Source organism: Telopea speciosissima, chromosome 10 (assembly GCF_018873765.1).
Source record: "Telopea speciosissima isolate NSW1024214 ecotype Mountain lineage chromosome 10, Tspe_v1, whole genome shotgun sequence".
NCBI lineage: Eukaryota > Viridiplantae > Streptophyta > Magnoliopsida > Proteales > Proteaceae > Telopea > Telopea speciosissima.
The window spans coordinates 15,165,039-15,185,595 of record NC_057925.1 but is presented as its reverse complement, the minus strand read 5'-3'; the positions used below and the strand labels follow the sequence as shown (position 1 = coordinate 15,185,595).

General features: G+C 39.6%; 1 protein-coding gene across 2 annotated transcripts in view; it reads right to left on the bottom strand.

The window, feature by feature from the left end:
* LOC122642859 (Holliday junction resolvase MOC1, chloroplastic-like) overlaps positions 1-20,557 on the bottom strand; it is a 27,300-nt gene extending 6,743 nt beyond the window's left edge. Inside the window, exons 1-4 of one of the 2 annotated variants that reach the window (XM_043836458.1) lie at positions 19,957-20,556; positions 16,500-16,605; positions 8,497-8,549; positions 4,976-5,107 (exon numbers count right to left, since the gene is read on the bottom strand). In XM_043836458.1, the coding sequence (XP_043692393.1) occupies positions 4,976-5,107; positions 8,497-8,549; positions 16,500-16,605; positions 19,957-20,370 (705 nt within the window). In that variant the 5' untranslated portion in view covers positions 20,371-20,556. Of the gene's footprint in view, positions 1-4,975; positions 5,108-8,496; positions 8,550-16,499; positions 16,606-19,956 lie in introns of both variants that reach the window. The other variant, XM_043836459.1, reaches the window with a different exon arrangement.

Genomic DNA, 20,557 nt, shown 5'->3' with positions numbered 1-20,557 from the left:
GATGACAGACCAAGGGCAAGGTCTCGGACCGAAGCGTGCACTTTATGGGCTGAAACAATCACCTAGGGCAAGGTTTGGCAGATTTCACAGGGCTATGATTTCAGCAGGTTATAGGCAAAGTAATGCTGATCACACTTTGTTTATCAGACGAGTTGGTGACAAGGTAACTCTTCTCATAGTCTATGTGGATGATATTGTGGTCACTGGTAATGATGGTGATGCCATCAGGGATTTGAAGCTCCTCCTTGGCCGTGAGTTTGAGGTCAAAGATCTTAGTCCTCTGAAATATTTTCTAGGGATAGAAGTTGCTCGCTCTTCAAAGGGCATCTTTCTTTCTCAAAGAAAATATGTCCTTGATCTATTGACTGAAACAGGGGCTACTAGGCTTTCATCCTTCAGATACTCCTATGGAAGCTACTACAAAACTTAGGGAGAAAGAGGGTGAGCCTGTTGACAAGGGTGTTTATCAGCGGTTAGTGGGCAAGTTAATCTACCTTTCTTACACACGACCGACATTGCGATTCTTTGTGAGTTTGGTGAGCAGTTCATGCATGATCCCTATTCCTCTCATATGGATGCAATCCGTCGTATTTTGAGGTATTTGAAGTCTGCTCCAGGAAAGGGAATCCTTCTATCTCCCACGGGTCACCTTAAGATTGAAGCCTATATTGATGCCAATTGGGCTGGTTCTCCTGACAGGAAATCTATCTCTGGTTACTGTTCCTTTGTTGGTGGGAACCTTGTCACATGGCGTAGCAAGAAGCAGAATGTTGTGGCAAGGTCCAGTGCTGAAGCCGAGTTTCGTGCGATGGCCCAAGGAATTTGTGAACTTCTGTGGCTTAGAGGATTATTGCAGGATATCGGTGTTGCTGTCCATCTTCCCATGATGCTTTATTGTCACAATAAAGCAGCCATTAGCATTGCTCATAACCCTGTCCAGCATGATCGTACTAAACACGTAGAGGTTGACCGACATTTCATCAAGGAGAAGCTTGAGGCCGGCCTCATTTGTGTTCCCTTTGTGAAGTCTACTGATCAACTGGCTGATGTGTTCACTAAGGGACTGAGTAGCAAGCTGTTTCATCCTATCTTAGTCAAGTTGGGCATGCATGATATATATGCTCTAACTTGAGGGGGAGTGTTAGATATATGGCCAGAATACCGTGGGGGTATTCTGGACCTCTTTTCTTTGTATTTTATTAGTTTTGTATTATGTGGTTTAGTCCCACATTGCTACCGTACAGATGTTTACTGTTTTATTACTCTTATAAATAAAGAGTGCTTGGGATGAATAGATTATCCAAGCTTTCCCTAATTTTAAATCTATCCACAGGGTGTTTATAACTTCCCACCATACTACCACTAAAATGAAAACTGAGACACATGCGAAAAGAAATTGCTCCTATAAAATAAATTGAAATAAAACTAACTACACTGCAATAATTGAGTCAGTGGACCTGAATTGAATCATGACTATATAAGCTATTCTGATATGATGATTCGATATAGATGAAATCGTGGAAGCCAACCATTGATTTCCTTGGACCACACAAGAATTCGTCGTCCGATTGAATCTTCTTGTTCCTGGATGCTCCATAGATCTGGATAGAGTCTTGCTCTTCCTTTTCTCCACTAAGAAAGGTTCATTCCGAGTCACAAGAGCAATCTTTTTTTTTTTTTAATGATAGATTTTATCTTTTCGTTATGGTAATGCAATGCAAGAAGTCAGAAATCAGGTTGTTTCTGATGATGAAAAGAGTTTTTATGTTATGTGAAATTTATGAAAACCCGGTATTTTAAGGTCGGTAAATCAAAACTAAATGCAGGGCTGGTAGGGCTTGGGCCTGAGATGGTATCTCTTGGGGTATCTAATTGGGCCTGGGCTAGGGCTAGCAGGAGCAACCCTCAAATGTTCTGCATCAACTCTCCCTAGCTTTCAAAAAAAAAATTCGACCTCGAGTTTGTCTAAATCCGGGAAACCAGTCCATGTGATGCCCATCTTACCATCCATGTCGTTCAAAAGCTCCGGTAATTTAGGAGAAGTGGGGATGAAATCTTGAAACCACACGTCCTTCTCCCAATAATGTTGAGTGGAATGTTGAAGTCATACGCCATTACTGTTGCAGCATTTCCGGTGTTGTTCGTCATTCCAACTTGGAATAAGATGGAATGATTGGTTGTTGCAATCGTGTGGGTTAAGGGATTCAATGGATGTTACGGTAAAGAGGATAAGGTAGTTGTATATGGGTATTTTGGAGTTCTGGCTTGGGTTTCCAAAACAGGGAAGGGAACAATATAAGAGAAGTTAAGATAGGAGAAGAAAGATAAGAGGAGAGGAAGAGAGACTGCAAGGGAGAAGAATCTGAGAGAGAGAGAGATCTCGCATGAGGGTGGGGAGGAAAGCTTCAGGCATGCAGGAAAAGAAGAAAAAGAGAGAGAGAGATTCACCCAGGTTGGGCGCTGATACCAAAAATGATGGGGTGGATTACAAGAACAGGGAGAAGAACAAAGACAGTAGATGTAGTAGCAGAATTTGGGATTTAAAGAAGGAAAAATAATTAAAGAGAGAGAAACTCGATAGAAGAAAGGGGGGGAGGGAAGAAGAAGAAGATTTAGAATCCTCTTTTTTTTTCTGTATTCCATCATTCATCTCCATACAGAGCATGATACATCACATGTGATCTACGGGGTCCACGACCTAAACCCTGTCCTACAAAGTTATTATTTGTTCTATCATTGTATTCTATGTTGTTTTCAGGTATTTCCAGTCTGGGTACGTTGCCTTGTAATTCATGGTTAGGAGGCCTTTTAGTATTGTGGACAGTTGTTCCCGTGGTTGCCAACCTAGCCGTGATGGTTTGAATGGGTAATGGCTTGCATGTTCGCATTTTGAGTCATGCGATCTGCTCTCATGTTTGCCATTTCAGTTTGAATGTCTTCCAACAACTTTTGGTTTGCTTGGAGGGTGTTTGAAACTTTTCCGGGGCTTATTGGGATGCTCGGAGGATCAGACATTGATTGGTATGCCTTAACACTGCAAGTGGACATGCAAGGGAAACAAACATAGGAAAGAGGAGCTCTAAGGGATCTATGGCCTGCTAAGAATCTCCAATGGAGAAAGGTAAGCAGCCTTCTCGGCTTTAAGATTGGAAATCTCTCTTTGGAGATAGTGGTACTCCAAAGAAAGGTTTGGTATGCTGTGTAATGTTGCTAAACTAAGGCAAAAATTGAGGTCTTCTAATCTCCTATAACAATCTGCTAGTTCTTCATTAACTAGAGATAAGTTATATTTCAGATTAGAACTTGTCCTACAAGACATTTGACCAAACAAATTTGTAATGACAAAGTTTAGGCTCTATGACTCTTAGACTTTGTAAACAGCAACACTAAGGGTTCCTTGGATAGGCAAATCAGTAACCGATAAGCCCGATAGAAGAAGAAGAAGAAGAAGAGGGGGGGGAGGAAGAAGAAGAAGATTCAGAATTCTTTTTTTTTTTTTTTTTTTCTATTCCATCATTCATCTCCCCTCAAAGAGGCAGCAGTAGCACTTTCAAAAGAAAATAAATGTCTACATACTTGCTGTGGGGTGTTTATAACTGCCCACCACACTACCACTAAAATAACAACTGAAATACATGCAAAAAGAATCTGCTCCTGTAAAATAAACTGAAATAAACTAACTACACTGTAATAACTGAAATAAAAACTAAATGCAGAGCTGGTAGGGCTTGGGTCTGAGACGGTATCTCTTGGAGTATATAATTGGGCCTGGGCTAGGGCTAGCAGGTGCAGCCCCCAAATGTCTTGCATCATTTTAAGTATTTGGCTGTTTAAACTTCAAACTTTAAAGATTACTAAAATTGGGCATTTTGGTTTATTTTATGTTTTCTTTTTCATTAAGATCTTTGGAATGATTCAGGTCTCCCCAGGTTACATATTTTCCATTAAATTTGGCATCTTAGTTCTTATTTGACTGACTTCTTAATTATTACTTCTCACACTTTATTTATGTGTTGACTGACAGGAGTTGAAATATAGTGGAGGGTATAGAGGAACTCATTTTGGCATAATGGAGGTTAGCACAATAAATACTTACATATTTTAACAGCCCTTCTTTTCTTTATATTTATAATTCTGTTTCGTAATAATATGCTATAATGCTGTTAGTTTATTGATTTGTTTTTCTGATGAATATTACAATAAGCTTCTTTATATCCTATACTTTATTCATTATGAATTAGTTTTCTCAAATTAGGTCATTGTTATTTGCTAGCATAATTATACCATATTGCATTGATAAGATTCCTGATGTAGCATACAAGTAGAATTATATAATTTTTAATATGCTATTATGATGTTTGCTATACTAGTAGTAGTAAATATAACGGATACTTGAAAAAAAGAATAATAGACTGCCTAAGTCGCCTAGGCACCACCTAGCGACCGCCTTAACGCCTAACCACTTAGGAAGCGCCCCCCCCCCCCCAACGCCTTGGGTCACCTAGTGCTTTGAAAACTATGATCCATATTAAAAAGATGTAGCCCGATGTCGCCAACTTCCCAAAAAGAATAGCCACTTCAAAGCCTAGAGATTCAGAAGGCATTTAATTGTTTCCATGAGGGGCCCAGGGTCGAAGGCTTGCATGGGACCTATCTCCTCTAAAAAGTTCTTGTATCACAGCATAGAATATTAAAAACGATGAATATTATCTCGGAAGACCAAACACATTTACTAAAATAAGTTTGTGAACAATTAATTAAATGTTTTGAAATTGATGTTTCAATCTGTAATCTTAAACTAAATTAGAACAAAAACATGACCCCCAATAAATAAAAAAAGTTGTTCAATGATCTTGCACACTATGGACTTGAGAGTTTCAAAGCTAATGCATGAATATTACTAATAGTTTAGTGCACCCGCCTGTATGGTTGAAAATAAATTAATGCTATAATGTAACTTAAGGTTTGGACATACCTTGGTTGAGCCGTTCCCAAAGAGTTCAAAGTGATTCTTCCACAATACAGATGACACTGGAACAACAGAAAATCCAGAGGCAACTAACATCCCAATCCACAATCCATATCCAAATCCTCCAGACCACCATCCCTTGTTCCAGAAAAACGGAAATTCCTCAGGAATGGCAATGACAAAAATGTTACAAAATAAACATAACAGAACATCACCATGTACTTATGAAACTGTTATATCAACAATGACTATGAACACTTCTAAAGAAATTTTTTGACAACAGAACACTGGAAGGGGCAGGGGGAAGAATTGAAAGCGACTCACTTGATACCATAAATGGAAAGAATTATTGCATGTCAAAAAACCAGAGTGATTTTAGTACTCACAGCTATGAGCAAGAACTTTATATTTCTCAATAACACTTTGAGGTGACAATCTGGTTGCTAAAATTCTCCAGAGCATTTCTAAGTATATGAAAAAATGTAATTTCTATAGAACATAAAGGGGAACAACTCAGGGAGGTTCCACTCTGGTGGGACTATGACTGGGCAAAGAAGAAGAACAGGATTACAGGATAACAGAGAATTTATTCAAGACATCCTACACGTGATTGTGCTTCAGTTGGCCTACTGGACCGCAACTTTGGAGTCTGCAGGCCTTCCATCAGAGTACATTACCCAATATTTGTCAGAGGTTGCTTGATGGGCCCCATCTTCTGCTCTGTTTCTAAATGAGTGGTTTGCAGCAATAGTATGCCTCAAGAGAATGGTGGTGGAGGGGAATACAGAATTTATAGTTGGTTGGATTGCAGCAGGCTTTTGGAGTCATTGAAAGCTGTCCCATGCTATTAGAGACTTAATTCCCAACTTTGAAATTCTTGATCCAAAGAAAGAACATCAGCAAATCAAACAAGGAGCACACAGGGATGACATATTTATAACTATGTCTTAACCCCTACGCAGTCCTGTCTTCACACCTAAACTTTCTGTTTTCCTAGCTACATAGAGCACTGACACGTTTTCTACAACATCAACAAGTGATGTTGAATTTTAGACTTCATGGTATGTCATTATAATGGTTTCAAAATTGTTTGAAAAAGTCGATTCTTTCTGGAACTAGTTGACCAGCAAGGATCAGTCAAAAAAATGGGGAAACCCCCATATGGTGGATTCGGAAGGTGTTATAACCAGGGATTAAAGTATTGGTCCGTCTCGTATCGTATTGGCCGATAAGTCTCGGTATCGGTCGATGTCGAGACGAGATAGGTCGATGCATCTCTATTTTTTTAAAAGATTAATTGTCTCGACTGTATCGGTATGTATTGACCGATACATATCAATACGATACGATACGGTCGATACATATCGATACAGCCGAGGCGTCCTTTTGACCCTTTTTTTAATATTTTTTAGCGTATCGATATGTATCGATACGTATCGAGACGTCTCGACCCCCTTTGAAAAACACATGGCAGTGTTCATTCTTAGCAGCAGAAACACGAGACAGGAGCTTCCAGGCGGAAAAAACGCATGTCCAGCCTTGAGAAAACCCTCAAAATCCATGTTCAAACCCAGTTTTTCGAGCAGATTTTTTTAGGGCTTCGATTCCTTAGTAAAAAACAACCCTAAAGTAGCTGGAATCCCAGCATTTGCTGCATCCAACAACCCACATTCGAAATCAAAAGGTGTTCTTGAAGGGAAAGGTAGGTTTTTTGAAAAAAACTTGATTTTTTTGTTAAAATCTTTGATTTTTGGTCCTTTTTTTGCTATGATTCAAAGGGAATATGTTAAACTAGCTTAGTATTGCATTCTTTGTATACATTTACAAAGATTTGAGTTCAAATCCATGTTTCTTTGCATTTTTTACCCAAAATCGAAAGTTGCTTCCATAAAATGATTTTTTTTTTTTTTTCCTTCCAAAAATTAAAACATATGCTAATGTATATAATATATGTACTACATTATGTATAAATCTATCACCTTCCATAAAGATTATATTTTTACCCTAAAATCTCATCTTTTAATCTTTTATAACAATTTCTAAGTGCCGCATTTGTCTGGTTATTGATTATTCACAATTCTTAGTGTACATGCATGATATATGACATAAATTGCTTGTTTATATTGTTTTTTGTATCCAAAAATGTATTTTCATGTGTATTTTGATCATTTTCATGCGTTTCTGCACCGATCGATAAGTATCTCCGATACGATATGATACGTCGCTTAAAATCGCCCGACCGATACGATACCCGCTACCGATACTTTAAACCTTGGTTATAACTACGATGAAGGATAAAGTGAAAAACAATTCAATTTAACTTTACAAATAAACCAGTCTTAACACACACACACACACACACACAGAGAATAGAAATACAATCACATATAAATTACAAAAGGACAAAGGAGACATCCAGGCTTCCTCAACTGATAAGTGTCTGCAGTGGACAATCTCCCACGTCAATGCTGTGTTTTCCAGTTGGACATGCGGCTTCCAGAAAACCTTGGCCATGAGATTTTTTGTTCTTAAAATCCCAGTAAAGTCTGATGGCTGTATGGTGAGATATGAGGGAGTTTAAGAATTAGAAAGACCAAAAATAGTAACTCACAACATATAGCAATATTCAGGCATTGGATGAGGTTGAAATTAAGATCAAAGGAAAAGGCTGAGATGGGCAATACTCTCTCAAAATCTGGACGCAAACTGGTGGTCAAATCTGAAGTTATCAGAGCCTGAAGAGAATCTGCCGAGAACACCACACTCCAATGCTTGAAAAGAAGATATTCAGATCTGGAAGTTTTGACTTGAGAAGAAATACTGCAGGAAATTAAATAAAACAAGAAGAAAAGAAGTAGAAGGACGTGTAGGTATCTCACCAACCGTGAAGGAATCCTACCTCTCTCTACAAGGGCCTCTCACCCTGGCTGTCTCTCACAGCAGCTGCATCTCATAGGTTTGAAAACCAAGCTCTCTCCTTTCTTTTCTTTTCTTCTTTTTTTTCAAACTCAAATCCGATTGGGAGGTTCCCCTTTCATTGTATTTATAATAGTGAAAAATCATAGTACAAATTAGTAAACCCATGACATGTGTGATATGGAGGCTACTTGAAGGCTAAGAAACTAACTTCAACATTACAAGGAATGAAAATAGAAACTAATATATAATATCCTAACAAATATTGGCAGCACCTCATCCATGCCAGCTGTCAATATTGGGCCCCACAACACTGTTCACGTCAATAGTAACCACGTGAACAGTGTTTTTGGTCTTTGTCTTCCTTATTTTTCGATCTACATCACAACGCCTTGACAACTATGAAATATGTAACAACCAGTTCAAGGAATTAGAGACCTCAGGGACACAGAAATAAAGAACAAAAGACTTGAATTTCACATAATAAAGACAATCAATACTATTTAAAATATAGAAGGGGCAAGAAACAAAAAAATGATTTAATAAAAATATTAATAAGGAAATAAAAGGATTCAAATTGGAATTTTTTTACCATGGAACTTATCACTAACCTGTTTCCCATCTTGTGGAAAAGGAGTTGATTGCTCAATATATACTTTAGTTCCTAAAACAAAAGGGAGGGTGCTCAGTACAGAAATTGTAAGACATTTTAACAGTTGGTGAATGAAGCTAAAATACTTAACAGTTCCAATAGAACTATAGTAATGAAAGATGAACACGTCAAAACTCAACAGCAAAGCACAAACAACTGTTTAAGATGAAGAAAGCAACCCATCGGCAAGCTTGAGAACATAGATCTTCCACATGGGATAAGCTCACAGGCAATTTAATAGGCACAACCTTCTTTCCAGCATGTCTAGTTGTCTACTAGGGCAGTAAATTATCAGAGCAACAAGAAGACTACCAAAAGTGCGTTTGGGCTATCCACAAGTACTTGGATGGTGATTTGGATAAGCTACAAAGTAAATGAAACAATTGGAAATTTGAGGAAGAAACAAAATTTTAGTGGTAATTTGGTCAATTAAAAGTAACCCTATAAGAATTTCAAGGGTAATCAACCATTACGTAGCTTCATTCTAGATTGTAATTGTACACATATGGACTTCACACAGCTTCTTGTAAAAGCAAATGTTGCAGTCCAGCGAAGGCACCATAAACTGGTAACTCGTGCACTGGGTACACCCTTTTAAAAACGGCAGTTTAATCTGTTTTGTTTCGGTAGAGGCTGGAAGGCATATCTTTTTGTTATGTAGCACAGATGTTGGGCTGAAACATGCCATATTAGTAAGAGAATGCTGATGAGAACACCCTCATTAAGAAATGCCCCTTGACTTAGTTATATTTGAGGTCAGGGATACCTTGGACAAGCATAGGACCTTTTGATGGTTGTCCTGATTCCATAGGCAGTGCAGTTAGTAGGCAATCTCAGTAGCATTTCTATATGGGTAAAGGAAGAGGTGGTCCAGATATAGACAACTGTTTGATTGAATAATCCTCTCAATCCAATGGTCATGGTTGTCACACTATCTGTCCATGATCATCTGTCAACATAGCTCAAGATGGTGGAACGTTCACGAAGCCCTTCCTAAACAGGGCCGTGCAAAACAGTTTTCCCCTAATAATAATATGGGAGAAGGTTCTCTGAGCAAGCAGAGAGGACAGAATGTCCCACGTTTTTCCACGCCCTCACTTTATTAACCATCTGATCCCCTTCTCTGCATCTCAACGGTTCAATTCTTCCCTCCATCAGCTCCCCCTCCTACTTTCTCGCAATCTCTCTGTCGTCTCCAACTCCATCGATATTGTACCCTTTTTCCTCGATCAGCCTCATCAAAGACACCCTCCAGGTTAAGGGCATGGACATAGTTGTAGTGGTACCTGTCATCGACGCAGGAGTCGACAGTGCGGAGTTGGAGGTGGGCCCCACGTTCCCTCCTTCCAAATCCTGGCCGCCTACAGGTGACGCTGCTGCCAAAGCCATTGCCAAATTCATCCCCGATGCCAGCGAATCCTGACCACGCAACCCAAATCCCCGATTCCCTCCACCCATATCTACTCCGCCTCCGCTTCCTCCTCCATTTCCATTTCCTGCCGTCTGAGATTCCGTCCTTAGGTTGCAGACTTGCAGCGGTGAGGGGGGAGAGAGAAGGCTGTTCAATAATGATCAGAGATTTATGCCAAATAAATAATAGATCAGTGTCTTCCATTTCATTTTGCCTTGATATATATTGTGAAGTCACACCATTAGAAGTTAGAACTGTCAATTATTTAAGTAGGTTGTTGCTTAGTACTTTTTTCAGAACTCCCAAGTTGTTGTGGAGCCTTAGCTTGTTTCCAGGTGCTTCTTACACCATACAGAATGATGAATGGTCGTCAATGACAATATGGATCTTAGATGGGTTCATAATGTAGTCCTAGATTGGTAGAAGACCAACTAGGAGCCAGTAAGCCAGGATTTGATATGAATAGATAGTCCGAATAGGTCAAAATTAGGGTTAGGGTTTGAGGTGTTGGTAATGCTAGGCAGGTGTAGGGGGAGTCTATCAGTGAAGGTCCTGAGATGTTTTGATGGGCGGAAGTGTGTAAACTAGAATGGCAGCAGGCTAGAGTGTAAAGTGAGGGAATCTAGGGTTTAGAATGAAGGTATAGGGGAATCTGGGTCGAGTTTCCCTTTAGGGCAGAGGGATGTTCAATCCAAAATTGGGGCAGAACTAATGGTTAGTTTGGTCTGAGGGTAATTTAGGGTTTTGGGTTTCAGTATGGAGATGGAGAATCTAGGGTTTGGTTGGAGGAAAAGGGGCAGAAGTGTGGATCGAGTGTAGGGAATAGGAAGGGGGTGCTGTGGTTTAAATTTGGTGAGTTTCTGATGGAGGGATAAGTCTGGACAAAACTGAGGGTATGGAGAAAAGAGAAACAAAAAAGGGGTATACTAAGGGTTGGGACTGTGGAGGGTTAGGAGAAGAAGTATGGGGTTAGGGATTCTTTCAAACTTACTTGCAATGGCAGAGGTTAATCGGCAGCAGCTTGTAATTGCAGGAGGTTGAATAAAAATTGGATCTTGGACAGAACTTGAAGACGAACCACCCAGGCTTCACACTGCAAGGTGTCAATTGGATCAGACACCATCCCATCAGCTTTCACACACAAAGCAAACCTTCACAGTGGAAGAGGATCTGCAGAAGCTTGCAAGCAGTTTTTAATTTTCAAAAGCGGAGAGTGAGATGCTCCATGGTTTCTATTGCTTTAAATAAAGGCGTAAGGGCCTTACTCCTATTCAGCCTAGGAATACTCCTAGCCGGCTACACTATTCCACCTCTTCTAATTTCATGGGAGGGTGGACCCAAAAGAAAAAGAAAATACAATAAATAAAAAGGGGTGACTTAAGTCACTTAAATTGAACCACTGGTTCAACCAGGTTAGGCCAGTTCAATTTAAAAACATAAAACACTAGAAAAAAAAAAAAACTAGTATAGAAGTAGTAATACTACTACTGATTCTACTTGGGCAGTAGCTTCTTGTTTCTCTTCTTCTTGAGGATATAGTGCTTCAGTTCTGCATCAGTTCAAGCCATATAGAGAATGACAAATTGCTACTATATACTGATTAAGCAACACTGAGTGAAGATTCAGGTATTTTAAATGCCAGGAGGATGCCAAAGAGAGATAGAGAACCAGACAAGAGAACAATCATGGAAGAAATTATTCTGGTTCGTATTAGAAATATTTATTTTTGTGATGTGAAATACATTTAAATCTCTGCACGGAGACAGAGATGGTAACAAAGGAAGAGGGGGAGCTGATGGAGCGGGAGAGAGAAAGCAAGGGAAGAGAGAGAGAAGAGATGCAGCGGTGGGTTATGGCTGTGAGCGGGGGAGAGATGATGCAGTGAAGGTGGAGAGTGTGGAAGGGATTGAACGATTGAGAAGCAGGGAAGGGGTCTGATGGTTAAAAAAGTGAGGGCGTGGAAAAATGTAGGAGATTCCATCCTCCTCTGCTTGCCCTTTTCCCTAATAATAATAATAATACTAGTAATTTAAAAAAATTTCCAGCTAATGAAGTAAGTTCTGAAGCTTATAAAGACCCTGCTCAAGCCCTATATTTGATTCCATTGCAAAATCAACCCAACCCAGTTTTCTGTTCTTTCAAGTCCTTAGTCAGGTTGAACTCTTATATACAACAACTAAGCCTTATCCCGACAGGTTGAACTCTTATATGCCACTTAAAAATTTTCTTGTGCTACCCAATTATGCCTAGATTCGCAAGATATTACATTTACAACATGACATTAATATGACAAGGGTAAATTGCACTTCAGGTACCCAATGTTTGATAAAAGTACGTTTAGGGTACCTCAAGTTTTAAAAGTGACGTTTGGGGTTGTTATGGGCTTAGACTTACCCCCAAATTGAATGAATTTTTCCAAGATTAACCTTTTAATAATTCAGTCACTCCTGTCTCCGCCCTCTGCGCTCCCACTCCTCTTTTCTTCTATCCCCACCTCTATATCCTTGTCCCACCCATAGATCGAGAACTCGTTTCTCGGTTTTTGGAAAAGCCGAGACGAAACTGCTTGCGAGTCTCAAAAGTGCAATATCTCGGCGAGATCTCGGATCTCGGTTTCGACCCTTTTTTTACCCCACCTGCCACTTAAATACCTTACCTAAATTGTCAAAACTCGACATATCTTGGCGAGATCTTGGATCTCGGGTCCAAATCTTGGGTTGACCCAAAGTTGAGGCTTCGAGTTGGGAAAAAAAAAATGCACCAACTCGGCGAGATCTCGACTCGTCTCGGTTTTTCCAAAGGCCAAGTTGGTACCGAGACCCGAGTTTTAGTACCTTGGTCCCACCCTCTGCTCCTTCCGCCACCCCCTGAACCTGCAACACCCCCTCCCTCCCCCGTAACCCCACCCCACACCCTTTCCTGCTCGTAACTTCCACCTCCCTGCCCCACCCCTGGTAGGTGGACACTAGAAACGGGGAAAAAAAACAGAAAGGAAAGACTTGAGATCACCGACAGACCTAGAAAAAAGGAGAGAGAGAGAGAGATGTGGAAAATTGAATCATGACTTCGAAACGGTACAGAACTCATAAAGACAAACCTAAATAGCAAAACATTGTAAAAGAAAACAAAAGTTACAAAATCAAAGAACATGAGGTCACCCGACAAGCATCTCCAATTCCGACATCTTCAAAGCACAGACCCAGATTCAAGCATAAAGAGAGAAGAAGAGACGACAACCACCTTAAATAGAAGGGGAAAATATCCCAATCTGAAACAAATAGAGATATGAAGAAAAATAAACACAACCATACCTCATACTTAATCCAACTGAGTTAACAACCCATCCAAAAGGCTTTGCCTTGAAAGAAAAAGAGAGACAGAAGAATGGAAGAAAGCAATTAAAATGAAATCACTGTATTGTTGAAGTATATCGAGCATAAAGGGCTGAGGGAAATCTCGATTAGGATATTCCAATGTTCTAATTGAGATTCCTCCCTATATGACTCCTTTGTTATAGTGGTTTATAACTAGGATTAGTTTAGTTTCTATTTTCTTATTGTGTCTGTGTTTGAGGATCCTAATATGATTAGGAGTCCTTCTTTGTATTGTAATCTGAGATATAAATAAAGGTACTGAGGGGGGGACTCTTTAGTTCAATCATTTGTCTCTAAACAGTCCCTGTTCCTCTTCTTCATCTCTTCTTCATCTCTTCTTCATCCTCTCGGCTCTGGTTATCTAGGGTTCTGATCTGCTACATGTACTATTTTACTTGGAAAGAATAACTTCCATGTACAAAAGGTATAACTCAAATCTCGCAAGAACACGAAGATGAAGAAGCAATAACATCAAAACAGGGGTAAAAAATTTCCCCCAAAAATTGTACACTCTACAAAGTACAAAAAAAGGGTGGAAGAACAAAACCAGTAAGATCTGAGAACCCAGTAACGATTAATGGATAATCTACCTCCTGTTATGAAGAACAGCAGCGATCCTGAAAAACAAGTGCTGAATACGCAGATAGACTCTAATTCTGTACACTGTGCTCTGCCGCAGAAAAATCTCTATTGTATCCACGAATAGATCCCGCTATAATTGGTGAGGAAAGACGCGTAATTCATTACGAATCGAGTGAGAGGATGAAGACCACCACAGGGGATAGGGGTTTTCAATTGGTCCTCCTGAATGGCGTATTCGAAGTCTGATAGCATAGCTCAAACAGTGTCCTCCAGCCTCATGAGTGAATTCAGAGCTTGAGAGCAGACGACAGAGGTGGAGTCGAAGGAGAAGATGGAATCGATGTCTGACCAGAGTTCAGTGATGGCATTATAGAGGTCGCTCATGGACGCAGAGGGGAGTATGTATAACGGGTCGTATAGGGAATCAGCCGCGTATAACCGAGGTTGGCACCCGTACAGGCGGCAATGGTGGCATATGTGGCAATGGATGGAGGAGGAGGCTATGATAGGATCATGGCGGTGGCTTTGGTGGAGAAGGAAGAAGTGGTGCTGCAAGATGGCACAGCACAGCTACTGTTGCTCTCTACTTTGCCGAGATGTGATTTTTTTGTATTTCGTTGCAGAGCCTTCTTCACCAGTTGATTGCGAAAGGGATGGAAGGGGATCGGGAGAGTGGTGGGAGTGGGGATTGGGACGGGGTGGGGTGGGGTGGGGTGGGGTGGGGCAGGGCGGGGAGGCAAACCAGCAAGAGATCAATTGCTGCCAGGATCAACATGATAAGGAACAAATTAAATAACTAAAACTCTCTTTTTTTTTAATTGTTGTTTTCTATTACATATGAAAGGAGAACATAAAGGATAAGAAGAAAGGAGAAGAAGGGGGGATAGGGATAGTAGGCTATCTCAGCCTTGGGCCTCTCACCTACAGCTATCTCAGCTGTTGAAACAAGGATATTCTCTCATAAATGATGGCAACATGGCCTGAAAATTCTATTCTCCAAAATCTGTTCCTTCCTTACAATAGGGGGCCTATTAATAGCTTAGACAAGCTTATAAAATAGAAGGTAGAAAATAGAAACTTCCTAAAACTAAAATAGAAGGTAGGAAAATAGCAACTAATGAAAAATAGAAACTACCAAGGCTTTATAGATCTAGCCTTCTAAACAAGCAAAGAAACAAAAATAGAAACAAACTGAAATTAGAAGCTACCTAATGTACTTTCTAAAACTGAAAATAAAAACTAAACTATGGCAGCATTAGGAGAGAATCTTCCAAAAAGTATCCCCACACAAGGCAAATATGGGTTGACACTATTCACGTGAACAGTGTTTTGGTCTTTTAACTTCTTCATGCATCATTCTGGGCTGAGGCCGCCTTAGGTGATGCTCCATCGAACCAATAAAAACTTGCCACATCATCAGACCAAGCTGCCTCTCACAGCTGTCGAATCCCACAACCTTGCTGGGCTGGTTTTGGGGCTTGTTCCTGCGGGTACATAAGGGCTTGTGATCTACATCAGAGGGAGGCATAGTTCGAGAACTCGCGAGATCTCAGTTTTTGAAAAACCGAGACGATACTGCCTGCGAGTCTCAAAAGTGCAATATCGGCGAGATCTCGGTTCGGGTCTCAGTTTCGACCCATTTTTTAACCCACCTACCACTTAAATACCTCACCTAACTCGACAGAACTCGACTTGTCTCAGCAAGATCTCGGATCTCGGGTCTAGATCTCGGGTTGACCCATGGAAATGACCCATCTACTATGTATTTACCCAACTTAACAAAAAAAAAAAAAAAAATGCACCAACTCGGCGAGATCTCGACTAGACTCGGTTTTTCCAAGACCCAAGTTTTAGTACCTTGGAGGGAGGTTGCGAGCAGGGAAGGGGTGGTGCGGGATTACAGGGAAGGAAGAGGTGTTGCAGGTTCGGGGGTGGCGGAGGGAGCAGAGGGTGGGATGGGGATATGGGGTGGGGATGGAAGAATAGAAGGGTGGGAGCGCAGAGGGCAGAAACGGGAGTGAATGAATTATTAAAAGGGCAATCTTCGAAATTCATTCAAATTAGGGTAGGTCTAAGCTTACAATAACCTCAAACATCACTTTTAAAACTTAAGGTACCCTAAATGTACTTTTATCAAACATTGGGTACCTCAGTGTAATTTACCCATATGACAACATCCAAGTGGATGTCACTAGCTATCACTAACTTGACTCCATTAACTTTACATGAGATAGAACTAATTCTCTCCAAGGCATGTTGTCTTTCTAACATTCCAAATGTGAAAAGAGCCATGGATTCTAGCAAGAGAATTATTAAAGCAGTCAATTTCATTATATTTATTTGGAGAAACATACAAACTAAGCTTTCTACAGAAGCAAATCAAAATTCTTTGTAGGATAAAATGATATTTATGGAGATACCAATTTCTAAAACAGATGCAATTTGATTTTACCATGGTTTAGTCATTTAGAAGAAGCTATCTCCGGCAGAGAACAGCACTAATTCAAAAATATTTAAGATAAATTAATTTCAAAGCAAATATCAGGGAGAAAAAAGAAAAGGACCTTCAAAAGTAAAAAAAAAAATGCTTCATACCAGTGGGGGCATCCAATCTCCACAGCAACTGAACAATAGACTTTGCATCCAAACGTTTTCGAATTCTTTTGCCAATCAATACTTGCAAGTGAGGACTATCAAACACCTATATGATACAGGCTAATAAGGCTCATAAAATTTACAAAGCCTCAAATCTCAGATCTCTCTTAAAGTAAGACAAAACCACTTTTTGACCAAGAAACTTCCATGCAAAGAAACTTTACAAAACTTCTTAAAGATAATTTGAATAAACAGAGAGGATAGCTTTCTTCGACAGTCTTTATCCAACCTGAACTTTTGGTGTATGGGAAAAATTAGAAAGGGTAAAACTTAAGGTAAGAAGGTTTACCGATTTGAGATCTCATGACAAATAAATAATTCTTAGTCTAGTGATGATGATGATGTACATAACCAATATAAGATTGTCTACAATTTATCCTTCCAAACAGACTACTTTTTGTGCTAGGTTTTTATGGTAGACACATGTCAAACATAGATCTAGAAATATTCGAAGTAATCTGTATCTGGGTGTCTTTCTAATGGGCATCTTCATCCACAATTACATGAAAATATTAAAGTTCAGCACGGGATGACAAGCATTAAGCCATTTAAATACTTTCCAATAAAAAGGCTTCCTCCCATCAAATTACTAGGCATAGTAGGAATTCTTCCCACAGTAAATTTGTTTGAGAGCAATTCCATCCTCTAGACTGGAAAGTCTCTACTCCAGATTACTTGCTGTATCAAGAATAGCTTCTCCCATCCTAGTGAATCATTTACTAATGTCATCTTTCAGGATACTAATAAAAATCCTGCTTCTTGATGGGTGTGAGTTATTTTCACAAGGAAATTCAGCAGTAGACAAGTTAGCAACTGAGCATATCTAGAATGGAAAGCCCAGTGCTAATGCCACGGGGACATAAGTAGGTCACAAATACACTTTCTTTTTACCAAGGTCACATTTTGCATTTTCTTCAGAGGTATCCTATTTGCCTCATCTTCCTGCAGAAAGAAGTGAACTGAATTGATAAGATTTGCCACAGAAGCAACTACCGATGATTCTGTTCCATTAGTGCAACCTCTGCTGAAAGAAAAGCAAATAAAGAAACAAAAAGTAATCAAATTGAAGACCGACAGTCACTGGTTTCTCTGAAGATCCCAACACAAGTACATAAGAAACTTAAAGTACAAAGGCAAAAATCCCTAGGTTATAATACGGTATGAATTATATATATCATAAATCTGAAGAATGATGTTACAATATCCCCAAAAAGAACCCTTTAATAATCTCAACAAATAAGTAATTGAATAATTGCAACGACGTATAAGAAAGTAAACCCTGTAACTTATATCTTCCAACATATGAATACCCTTCAGATAACCATATTATGGACTTGAAACACTAAAAGAGGGGAAAAGAAACATCACATTGCATATTGTTGGATCTAAAAGGTCTTAATTATATGATATGTGTTTTGGATATGAAAACCATTGTGTGATGTGTGTTTGGGTGTATTAACATGTGTGTTAATGTGCTCAAAGTTAGATGTTACCCAAGGATTTGAGATGGAATCATTGAAGATAAAGATGGCATGTTGCTTGGAAGAACTCCTGAGGATAGACTTCCGCAAGTTGAAGCCGGTCGTCTGTGGTGTTGAAAGATTGAAAAGCTGAAAGCTACATCATGCTAGAGAATCTTTCAAGACAAATTATCAGGATTAAGCTTAAATGATCTATCTTTGTAATCCTAAAGTACGAAAGCCCACAAAGACAATGACATCAAAAAGACCTAAAAAGATAAACCCAACAAACTAGGTGGTTTTGACTTAGAAAAATGTCTAAGTTACTGATCACAGTCTTCCGCGAGAAGTGACGGATGACCGTGCCTAAATGAAGAATTGAAGAAATTTCTGAGTCTCCTCGGACGGACAGCCATGATTAAAAAGAATGATCCGTGAAAGGACTTGATGGTCTTCCATGAGAAACTTTCGTGCACTTGACTAAGTCATCTCAGGACGGACGATCGCGCGATCTTCCATGTCCAACTTTCATCTGAACCCGAGAGTATTAGTCTTGAGTCCCTACAACCACGTTCTTCCGTGATAACTGATAACCACTTCCATGCAATAGAATTTAATGTTGCATAGTTATGCTTTGACTAACTTTAACTTGTTATGATTGAATCACTTGGACTCTAACCACTTGTGTGGGATTCCTAAACATCTTCATTGATATTGAGGAGATCCAACAGCCAGTTTTTTTGTTTTTTTTGGTAAATACATGTTGAATATTAAAGACCAAAATGATTTAATGTTTCCAACAAACTTGGAATAGAAGTGAACCTCTAACAGCTAGTTTTCCTTGGAAATGCAAGGATAATTCAAAATCATTTGGATGGGAAACTTAGATTGACTCTAATAGCTAGTTAGTTGCCTATAAATAGGTGGAGTCATTTGATGTCATTGCAAGCAATGAACTAACAGCAAGAGCAACAAGTGTAAAAGCTTAAATTAATCTTGAGAAGCTGCTGTGTTTTGAGCTATATCGACAACATCATCTTAAAAGGGTTGTGAACAAGAGCTACATCGAGTTCTACATCTCAGGAAGTGCATCTTGTGCTAATCAGAAAAAGGGCGCACCCAATGCACGAGGCTGCCGCCATTGCTGGGTCTAGGGAGGGGCATAATGTACGCAACCTTACCCCTGGCTTTCGCAAAGAAGCTGTTTCCAGACTCGAACCCGTGACCACTTGGTCACAATGGAGCAACCTTACTGTTGCACCAAGGCCTGTCCTCACATCTTGTGTTGATCAATAGAGCTATAAAGTGTGTACAGTTTCAGGCTTGAAAAGAAGAAACCATATTGCAGTTAAAGTGATATTGTGCAGATCATTTGTAACTTTGTGTATTTGAAGAAGGAAATCCTTGACCTGTTTGGTCCGGGTGGAAATCCTTGGCCTGTGACAGACTGTGATTGAGTACAGAAGGGCTTGATTCCAACCAGAAAGGGAGCCATAGTGGAGTAAATCCTCGATATATGTATCCCTCAATCTCTTTCTTGCACACACTTTATCTTGAGCAGTTAACTTTTATGGCACTTAACATGCTTCTTGTTTATTTGTTCTCTTTTTGCCATTGTGTGATGATTAGAATGTATGAGTGTTTGTTATATTTTGTTTAAAACGGTCACAACCCAATCCACCCCCCTCTTGGGTTGCATTCGATCCTACACATACGCAACCATACAAGAATTATAATATGACCACACCCAATAATATTTAGACAACTCACATAAAAATCAACTTTACAACAGTATAATACTAAAAGAAGCATACCAACATTCATAACAAAAATTCAGCCAGAAATTGGAAAACAAGAAAAAGAGAAACAACAGAAAAGACAGAGCACTCACAACAAAAGTATAATAAAGAAAATATTAAAAATAAAATGAAGATTACCTGAGCAGAGAAACCCGAATTTTCATTTTTCAAGACGGCCAACGCTCCCGAAAGATCAGGGTCAATTCCTATTACCCATTGGGAATCAGCATTACTAGTGGGTTCCTCTCCATTGATACTCAGCTGTCCATCCGTCTCGGAAAATGGGTAGGAGAGAGAAGCTAACCAGTTCTCCTTTAGCTGAGCTTCAGAATCCTTAACCCTAACCCTCAAACTATTGACCATTTTCCTCTTTGAGCAACTGTTACCACTGACCACCTCATGATTATTCGTCAAATCTAGCGAAGAAGCACAAAAACACCTAAATTTGGAGAAACTGAAGCGTATCCTTGCTCTAAAGTTGGCCGAGATAGTGTTCATGCGATATGTCGGTGATGGAAGATATTGAAGGGGCAAAATCCAGATATTCATCATACAAAAATGAATGTTGGAAGCAGAGAGAGTGAGCCTCCACTAGAAAACTAGACTTTGGAGACGATTTGAAGGCAGTTCAGAAACGTCACTGAGAAATGGAGGGATTTCTCCATCTCTTCTTGTTTTTGAATCTTCTCCCATTAACAAAGAAGAAAATTTCATTCATAACGGTTCACTGCTAAAATGT